The sequence below is a fragment of the Anoplophora glabripennis genome, unplaced genomic scaffold (assembly GCF_000390285.2).
Source record: "Anoplophora glabripennis isolate ALB-LARVAE unplaced genomic scaffold, Agla_2.0 scaffold1245, whole genome shotgun sequence".
Taxonomy (NCBI): Eukaryota; Metazoa; Arthropoda; class Insecta; order Coleoptera; family Cerambycidae; genus Anoplophora; species Anoplophora glabripennis.
In genome coordinates, this window is record NW_019417331.1 from 15605 (window position 1) to 26142 (window position 10538).

The 10538-nt window shown below is 31.8% G+C and overlaps 1 protein-coding gene across 1 annotated transcript; it reads right to left on the bottom strand.

Annotated features, from left to right (window-relative positions):
- Window positions 1-4630: 4630 nt before the first annotated feature.
- LOC108913843 lies at window positions 4631-10035 on the bottom strand. The gene is made up of 4 exons (XM_018719486.1): window positions 9838-10035; window positions 9525-9779; window positions 6142-6246; window positions 4631-5029 (listed from the first exon to the last, which is right to left on the bottom strand). The coding sequence occupies exons 2-4, from the start codon at window positions 9677-9679 to the stop codon at window positions 4693-4695; spliced, it is 597 nt and encodes a 198-aa protein (XP_018575002.1). The 5' UTR covers window positions 9680-9779; window positions 9838-10035; the 3' UTR covers window positions 4631-4692.
- Window positions 10036-10538: the final 503 nt, after the last annotated feature.

Sequence of the window (10538 nt, forward strand, 5' to 3'; positions counted from 1 at the left end):
TTTGGAGATGAAACGGTGATGCTAATATTATAAAAATCAGGTGTTTTGTATTTTGTAACGCCTGTACGCTGAAACTTTAGCCCGAATAGATGCAATTACCTCTCCAGTAAACCAAAGTGGATAGTGACAACAATGAGTTTTACGTACAACTTTGGCACTGCTAAGTCCAAAAGGCTATACATAATAGTATATTAAACAACAAGGTTTGAAAACGACTCTTTGCACACGAGCGAGACATATTGGTGGACCGAGCCGAAGGCGAGGTCCACAAGTCGAGCGAGTGTGCAAAGAGGTTTTCAAACGAGTTTTTTACGATACTTTTTATACGACTGCAAACAGAGACCACAAAAATCAAATTTTAATTTAAATCGTTTTTATTACTAAAATTGCCAACGCATTAACAAAATAAATTAAATACAACTTTTAATTTAACTCGTTTTTATTAAGAAAATTGCTAACGCATTAACAAAAGAAACTAATATTTAATATTTATGGTAACATTTGAACATTCCTTCAAGGTTACGCTGGGAAAAGCAGTATTATTGTGCACCTTGTTTTCGGTAATAGAGAATATTTTTGGTGTCGTGTTTTTAGTGCAGTTTTTCAGCGTGCGGTCGTTGTTTTCTTGTTGTATTCCAGTAGACGATCGTTGTTCTGGTTCTGTGGCAGCAGAAGACACTGAAGACTCTATCTTTTTCGAAACTTCCATTTTATTTCTCAAACAGTCATCAACGTAGCCTTCGGCAACTGTACTGGATTTCCACCCTCCATGGCGTTTGAGGGCAAGCAGATTTGAGCCAGAATTGACTAAAATTGTGGCCGATGAACGCCGAAAACAATGTCCCGTGTAACTTTCTGGATTCTCTAGCATCAAAAACTTGGCGATTTCCCTAGCCATGTTTCCAATTTTGTTGATGCCAACGTTTTGGCTTGAACATTTTCCGTTTTGATAGTTTAAAAAAAACCTGCCTGTCTTCAGATTAGGAGGACGAAGAGCACAGTACTTTTTTAAGATAGTGTAAAGGTTTCCTGTAATTGTAAAACACCTTGGTACCTTTGTTTTTGTATTCTTCAGTTTAATCAGCATAGCACTGCCGAAATCTTTGGTGTCTTCTATTTTGAGATAACATAATTCCTCCCTTCGACATGCCCCAGATAGTCCAACTGCCACCACCGCCTTGATAAGTAAATATTTGTCGTCTGATGCTTTCGTCAAAAACCGGCAAAAATCATCTTCTGTGAGGATTTGGGACTTCTTTGGGACGTAGTTTTCGGATTTTCGTTTGATTAGCGCTTGCAACTTTTTATAGCTTCCAAGATCTATGTTGTGATTGGCACTTAACGTTGACTTGAGCATCGAAAAAATCGTCCACAACGTCGAAGATTTATATTTCTTAGATAGTTCTTCAAAATACACCATTACTGCGTTTTCTGAGAAAGTTTGGACATTTTTGGCTAGTCGCCAGTCCATAAATCGGCTTAACTCAGCTTCATACCTGCTTCTGGATTTTGTGGGCAGCAGTTCCGAACATATTTCGCTTGCTTTCTGTAAAATCTCTTCAGAATCACACATTTTCACACCCAAACTTCGGGAATTCAACAATTTTTGAAGTATCTAATCAACAAAATAAAGGAGCCGTGACGGTTGCTATGAAACTCAGCCAACTTGAAACATTGCATAATTTGGGTGACAACATCAAACAAAAATCACAATCTGGAGACGCGTGTGCAAAGATGACGTAACCGTGTGCAAAATACCGTTTTCAGAGCGTGTTTTCCGTGCGCAATACGTGCAAGGCAGTCGTATAAAAAAACAATGAACATGCTTACTCTACAGTGTAAACATTTTTAAAAAAGCCCAATCGGGAAATTATTATGTGCAAGTGATAAGGATGATTTATTAAGGCTGATGGATGGTGGTTATCTTCGTTAACTAACGGACATTCAGATCTATCAACGGCGCAATTGAATTTTGAAAACAAGAAATCCAAAATTCTGTCAGTAGGTACTATTCAAGATATTATTATACTGCTGAAACCCGTGGATACTCTTAAAGCAGTGGCGGTTCGTGACATTGTTAATAGGTGAATTTTTAAATTTTCAACGACTAAATGCATCTGAAAATTTTTAGTTGCATTTACAATATTATAGAAAAACTGATGTTTAAGAGCAGGATGTGCATTCAGATTTTATAAAAAATAATACCTATGCAACTATTTGATTGTTTTATTAATCCGCTCTCAAATAATAAATAGTAATAAATTAAAATTTATTATTATATTACCTAGTAATACATATTAATATCTGAACTTTAAAACTTGTATTTACAATAAAATTAAGTAACAGAAAAAAACCTAATAATTAATAAAATTGATCCTACTTGGTTTAAGAATATTCAAAAATATGAAAAAAAATATAAAAATAAATTTTCACAAGGTAGCCAGCCAACTTATCTATTTATATATAAAACAACGCCCGTCAGCTTTTCGTTAGCCTCCACTTTTAACAAACTATTTTTAAAATATAGTGAATAAAACAGGTTTATTCATCTGCCTTTGAAATTTGCAAATTTACTTATAATGTCTTCATAAAATTGGGGATCGGCACTAAGACTTTGCAATAGTTCTTTTTCTATCGCCATCACTGATAAGTTGTTTAAGCGCCCTTGTGTCATCGTATTTCTTAAGTAGGTAGGTACCTAGGTAAGTCTTAATGCGCTCAAGACATGAAAAGATTCTTTCTACCGAAGGCAAAACAATTTATGTTTCCGAAAATACTATTTTAAATTCCTTCTATAATACTTCTACCGTTTTTTGAACTTATAAATTACGAAATTGTTCGTCTCTGTACAAAATATTAAGTTCACTTTTTCAAAAACGTTTGAATACATTTGTAATAAATATTCAAACGATTTTTCGGGAAATTTGTTTGCATATTCAGGAAATTTTGAGGAATCTACTAAAGCAAGAAAATTTAAATCATGTAAATTCCCAAAACGAGTAGGTACTTAATTAATGAGAAATACATTTCGAAAATATTTCCAGTTCGTTCCGTTTACTTGGTAGTCCAGTATATTTTTCGCATAATTAAAAATATTTTCAAATTTTTCTTCGGTTCTTAATTCAGAAATTCTTTGACTAGCGATTTTAATTTGTTTAGAACAGTAGTTTACGTCATTACGTCTTGAAAAAGGCGTTTCAAGAGATAAAACAATATCGTGAGAGATTTATTATTATCTATGTACATATACATATAATATTGACTATATATAATAGGTATTGTCGTCGTGGCCGTTCCTCCGCTACGGGGAGCACTGCTCTCCTCATCCTGGGATTTCCTAGGGAATCCCAAGAACGGGGTTTCCTCCAAAGATATGGTGGAGGCCAAAAATTCTCGCTTGAGAACAGTAATGTCTTCTGGCAAGGTCGCAGCACATGAAACGATTCGTTCTACGTGTGACATTTCCGGAGCTCCTCTCTCCATCGTCACAGTACCAGAAGTCTCAGCAGTCTGAATACTTAAACTTCTATATTAAAGCAAAATACAAATTGTTTAATAACCTGGTGTCTATTTCCGCGCACAAACCTTTTTTGAAAAAATTATTTCCAAAATTTTTTGACTGACAGCTTTTTCTGTCAAGAAGTCAAAACCCTCTTATCATTAAATCTCGCCTGTTTGGCCATTTTTTTAAAGGAAAAAAGCCAACATCCTGCGACAGTATCTATTATATTACGTTAAATTTAGTCTTTGTTTTGTTTAAGTTTTTTTATTTATTTAAATTTTTATGTATTATGTTTTTTGCTAACTTATCCTATGCCATTTGTATTGTCTTTTGGATTAATAAATTATTATTATTATTATTATTATTATTATTATTATTATTATTATTATTATTATTAATGCCTGCCTTGTCCTTATCCTTAAAGCCTTTGTACTGTCCCTCACACTGACCCGCGTACTATGCGACGCGTACATTAACCGCGAACTAAAACTACGAGTATAAGCCGCTTTTTAACCTCAATTCCCCCGTAAATCACGTTATTTTAACCGCCTCGCATGGAGGGAGAACTGTAGTATATTGTAGACAAGTGTGACGCGCCTACAAGCAAAGAAATCCTTGCCTCACTGTGGTGGGGACTAGTGAGGAGTAACTGTATCCAAACGGCGAAATATTCAATATTCAAACCATTATTTTATACCTACTGTTATTTTGATTTTTGATAAACGTAATAGGTAATTAATTTACCTAACTGTTTATTTAGGTTCATAGTAGAATAGTAAGTATTAAAATATATGGTGCGAGAGCCAAATTTTACAGTGAGGCCCGGCCTCAGTTGCTTCATACGATGAGCCGCCACTATTTTAAAGTTATCAGTCATTATACAAGTGGAGTCGTACAGTCCTAAATAATTAGTCACTTACATAAACAATAAGAATCTCGCTTTTAACGGCAACACTGATAAAACTTTATCGAATCAGTGTATTTCTCTGTATTTATTATATATCTTTTTTAAATAAAATACTGGCAATCAACCATTAGTTCTGGGTTACCCTGCACATTGTGAATTTCATTTCTTTAAATATAAAACCAACCCTGCCTTTTGTCTGTATAAATTTATCAATAAAAACATATTTACTAACACAATTTATTCAAATTTTATTAAAATTCCTGAAGTAAAAATTTAACAATAATTATACCAAAAGTTTCTCATTATTCACATATTGCGTTTTGGATAACAAATTGGTAATAACGCTATTATCTAAATTAAGATTAAAGCAATTTTCAAAAGCTTCCATTGACTTGACATCCTTGACATTAATATACTTCATTTGATTATTAATGCACTTCATTGCATCTGCGAAATATGACCAAAAACATAACCCCTCATGCAAAATTTTCCATAATGGAGGTTGAAGCGCAGTTCCAACAAGAAGTTGAGAATCATTATCCCAGTTTAAATCTATCGTTGATCTTTCTAAAAGTGATAGTTTATTTCTCATCTCATGGTTTAATGAATTCAATTGGTCCCTAAAAAATATTAATACTTATAATAAAATGGAGATACTGAAACGAGATTTTGAGTACACAATATTTGAAAAAAGTGGCGCACAGTGTGAATCTCAACTCAAAGCGGTGACATAAATATAAATACTGTTTTCCTCAAAAATTATGGCATGCCACTGGAAATTTTTTTTTTTTTTCGTTTTCGGCAAAAAAGCATGCGAAATAATAAATTCAGGACAAACATTATTTGTCCTTAATTTGTCTCAATGACTTTAAACAAAAAATATTTGCATTTTTTCACCCAAATTATATCAGTTATTAGAAGTTTCATGCAGCAAATTATTTTCCAATGACAGTCATTTCTTTCCAATGATGAGGGCATATAACCGAAATTAGTAAGAAAGGAAAATAAATGTTTATACTGAATTAAAAACATACTCCACATTCAGTATTGCAATGGGTTTTCAATTATGGAACACGTTCAATGACAAAATTATCAACATTATTTCAGAAATAAATACATACATCCGAAAATGCTTTATGAAATAACTGAAGTTCAATTACAGCAAAGTTCTCTTTTATTTGATCAAATATCTCCAGCACCACTAGAAAATTTTACTATTTAACTTTCTCAGGACCTTCCAAAAATTTATGAGGTTCTTTAGACGCGGATGAAGGAAATTTCAAAAAGTTAAGACATACCCGAAATGGTCAAGATATCGAAACTTGGCCTTCTTTAAGAAAAATCCCCAAATTCTCATTCAGGAGTAAACAAATTACCCCAAAACACATTTGATAAAATATTTAATATTATATACTAATAAATTTCTTTTAATATTCTATGATGTAAGGTTGGTAACAGCCCTCTAGTATAAGAAAGAAAAACTAAGAGATAGGTTGGTATTATTTTCAGTCGTGTGTATTACGATACGGGATGAGTACGCAATCGAAACAAAGAGGTTGTATGCGTTTAAGTATTTGGGAATAAACAATTTAAACAATATAGTGTACATTTGATTATTAAAAATATAAGACAAGAAAAGCTATTAACAGTTCAGTAACCCACAAACTACGTTTCTTATTTAAATATTTTTTAAGTTATATTTATTATAGAAGCTCGATTAATGTTAACTTACACAATCTCCTTCAATATTCGAATTTCATAGTCAATTCCTTTGACTATTTTATATTCAATATTTTTTTGGATTTCAGCGAATTCTTCTATGTGTGTCACAGCAGCCCTGAAATATACACATACTTTTTTTTCATAAATACATAACAGAATATCTCAAAACCACATATAATTATTTCTTATTTTCGATGTTCATTAGCATATCTCAGATATTATATATATAGAAACTTGCTATTCTCGTGAATGTTAAAGTCATTTAGTCAATATTAAAGAAATTTTTAAGTCAAAATAAATTTTAAATTCAGGCTGTCCCACCGAGAACTGCGTACATCGATATCTAGGAAAGTAATGCTCCGAAAAATTTGAAAATTTGACAACATAGCAATGTCCCTGGGGCAAACACAACTAAAATATGTAGAACCAGCCAGCACTTCCGGTTATACTGAAAGTCAATACCAACTTCGTTATTTTAAGAGGGACACCCTATATATTATTGCATTTTCATATTCTACGTGAAATTTGAGGATCACTTTATTAAATAACACCTATACCTAGAAGTTATAGATTTTGAGATTTTAACACTACACTATGGTTGGTATACCACCAAATTAAAACATTTAATACTAGGTGTTTCATTTTTGCTGTTACATTTTGATAACTTCAAACAGCTATAACATTGTTAACTTAAAAAGACACCCCATACTTTTTTACTCTGTCGTATGCAGATTGAAATTTGCTTTCAAGCCATATAATCATTGTTAAGGTTGCCATTACTACTTTTAGAGATATTAGTAGGACAATTTTCATCGTATCAGACCTATTGTCAAATTGGCCATGACCAGAAACACTCCAAAAACAATTGAAATAACATTACATTTGTCAAGTTAGTTGTCAAATTATTATTGTGTTTGAATAGTTATTGCCGAAAATTTAAATAAAAATAGCTACAAATTAAAATAATCCTCATAAGTAAACGATCCAAAGGCATTTTTATTTAAATTTTCGGCAAAACTATTACAGACACAACAATAATTTGTCAACTAACTTGACAAATGTCAAGTTATTTTAATTGTTTTGGAGTGTTCTGGTCATGGCCAATTTGACAACAGGTCTGATACGAGAAAATGTGTCCAAAAAATAGAAAATTGTAAATATCTCTAATAGTAACAGCAACCCTAACAAAAAATACACGGTGTTCACTAATACGAAACATCAATGTACAGAGTAGTAAAAAAGTTAGGGCCAATTTAACACAAGCATACCCTTATAGGTGGTTACGTAGGTAGTATTGTAAAATTTGTTAAAGTACAATAGGTAGTTGCTCAAACTAGAATAATATTGAAATGCTAATTAACAAAGTGTGTTGCCAGAATTTAATTGCTTTAAAAGGTAAGAGTTGTGAGAAGAAAATCAAATGCATAATTTTTCTGATCCATGTTTCAGTATGGTATATAAAACAGTAGAAAAAATATACAGACTAAACTTCTCAAAGGAGATACAAAAGAATAGATTTTTTTCAGTACGGTAATAGAATATTTACTTCAAGCCTGCTGTCTCTGCTATATGGTGTTTACCAAAATAAATTGATTTTGACAAATGGTTGGAAAACTAAAGCTATAACAAGTTTTCGTGAAAATTCAAAAGCCATCCTATCTTCAAATTTTGACTCCCGGATTATTTTAAGTGGTCATTCCTTAATCATCATGAAAATTTTACCTAAAATATAGAAGCCACTATTTAGGACCATTAGTCATTATTCCACAATTTCTGGGCTAACTGTCACTTCGTCGGTTTAGACTTCTGGACGTTTCAAAAAATATATCACTTTCTACTTCAAAAGAAACTTTGAAATTGTAAATTAAGCCATCTGGCTAATAGTGTGCCAAAAATTTATTTTATAAGTTTAGCGGCCCAAGGGTCGATAAATATTACTTTCGGTCATATTTATTTTTGCGGTCAATATAATTCATTTTCATATTATGCTAGGCAAAAAAACTTATAACATGATTTTGTAGTTTTTCACAATCTGGACACCTTCACCGTCTAATATCCACGGGTTACTAATGCTCATATTCTGCCCTTTGGACTATCGCGGCCCAAGGGTCGATAAATATTACTTTCGATCATATTTTTATGGTCAATATGATTCATTTTCACGTACGCTAAGCAAAAAAAATTATTAATTACGGGAACATTTTTTATATAAGTACAAAAAAATTGCAAGAAAGAAAAAGATAGAACAAATACTGATTTTGTAAGGTCGTCCTCAAAAAAAGTCTATAACTATATTGTGAAGGAACACTATGGTGATAAAAGTTTACCGGAAACGAATTAGCAATAATAAATAAAGCAATGAGTTCAATACGAACAGCTAAAATACCGATACCCACTGTATGCCCCTGACTTGGATTACCTGTTAGCAACAGTGGGTTCATAAAGATATTTCTACAATCAACTACTCAATTTTTTTTGATGTCATAAGATAATGAATCTGCTTAACATCAAAATTTAGATATATATTTAAAGGGAAAATTCTAAATATGCAAATGTACACATGTAGGTGCATTTACAGAAGCTATACAAATTTAGGTGAAATTTGCATAGATAAATGTAATCACCCCTCAGAAAAGACGTAAAACTGATGGTTCCTTGTCTAAGCAATGTTAGGCAAGTAAATTATGCCTACCCTGACAAAATGGGAGTTCGCTTAAAATTCCAGGTTGGAGGTTGCTCGTTTCCTGGAGTTGGTGCTTGCTTAGCCATTGTCGCAGAAATAGGCCAGCATAAATTGAACAAATTAAAAATATATATATAACATAGCAAAAAAAAGAACTTCTAATGTAAAAAAAAAAACTTTTACCAACTTCATTCTTTAGCACCTAAACAAAGCAATTTTAGATAAAGGTAAGTTTAGTCAAATCATATAATTTAGGTCCCAACAATCTGAGGTAGTTCCATGTACCTACATACACAAAAAATATTAAATCATACCGTATAATTAATGTAAAAAATGTAATAAATAAAAAATTAACTATCTTGAAACAAATGTATGATAATGTAATAAAATTAAGTGCATTTTCCAAATCTAAATTAATTATGCCACTACATGCAAAATTCCACCGTCAATTCAAACCTGTAATAAGGTATTCCATTAAAAAACTTACTTTTTTTCAACTGTTTCATATACCACTTTATTCCAAAATACTGCTTTTTAACTCAAATAATACAAGCTATTGTACTTGGCTGCACTAATAGAGCACCTGTACTTATTTTTTAAAGATGTAACATCATCAAAATCTAAAATCCTATCTTTGACTGACTTATGATCTTAAAGCAAATCAAATTACAATTATTAATAAAAAATAAATGAGGCAACTGGTAACTTACTTCTGCACGTGACGTAACTGTTCAGCATAATTTGAAAGTGCTTCTGCTGGTTTTGTAGCATGCTGTAATAGTATTTTCCATTTTTCAACATGACGGGGCATTATCTTGCAAAACATTTCTACATGTTTCTGCACGATACATTCTAACTGATTCATTTATTTAAATTCTAATAAACAGTTACTTCTTGCTATTATTGGTATTCTGGTATTCGCCAACAGTAGGAAATGTATAATATATATATTGTGACTGATTACACTAAAAGAATCAAGTAAATAAATAACGTTGGAATTACATAGATCTGCGATATACTCACATTTAGTTAATAGACTAAACGATAGTAAAATATTTCATTCTTGAACTTATACAGTCTAGATTCACTTATTTCTGCATCTTCTATCCATATATTTAATTTTACTTCCATGTAAGTCGGTAATTATTATTATATGTATTGCCGGTTTCGACCAGGAAATTTTCTGGGAGATCTGGGGGCTGACATAACGACATAACCACAATAACCTCATCACTCATCAACTCTTTTATCTATGAACCTCATAGAGACCACAGATTAGAAAAAAAATATAGATGAGTGACTCTCGCGTTCGTGCCAGTTCGTGGATAATCAACGCCACTAGCGACATGAAGTCAAAGATATCAAATATGTTAATTCAAGATAACGTTTTTCTTCAAACGCCATATAAGCGGCAACAGCTTATTTGACGTTACTCAATAATATGAATTGTCATTTATATGCCTAGGAATATAAACTCATTATAGTTCTCTATGAATTCAATTTTAATATTGAACATTTTTTTTATATTTATTATTTATAAGTACAATAGTGAAGATTATTTGCATAATTTAAGAATCCTCCACTTCTTGTTATATACTGATATTGAGTAGAGTACTGACTCATTTTTTAGTAACTGTCAACCGACGCGACGCCAAATTTTAAATATTTGTTTTGATAGATGCAAGTACATATCTATGGCTATGGTAACGATAAGTAAAGCGTGG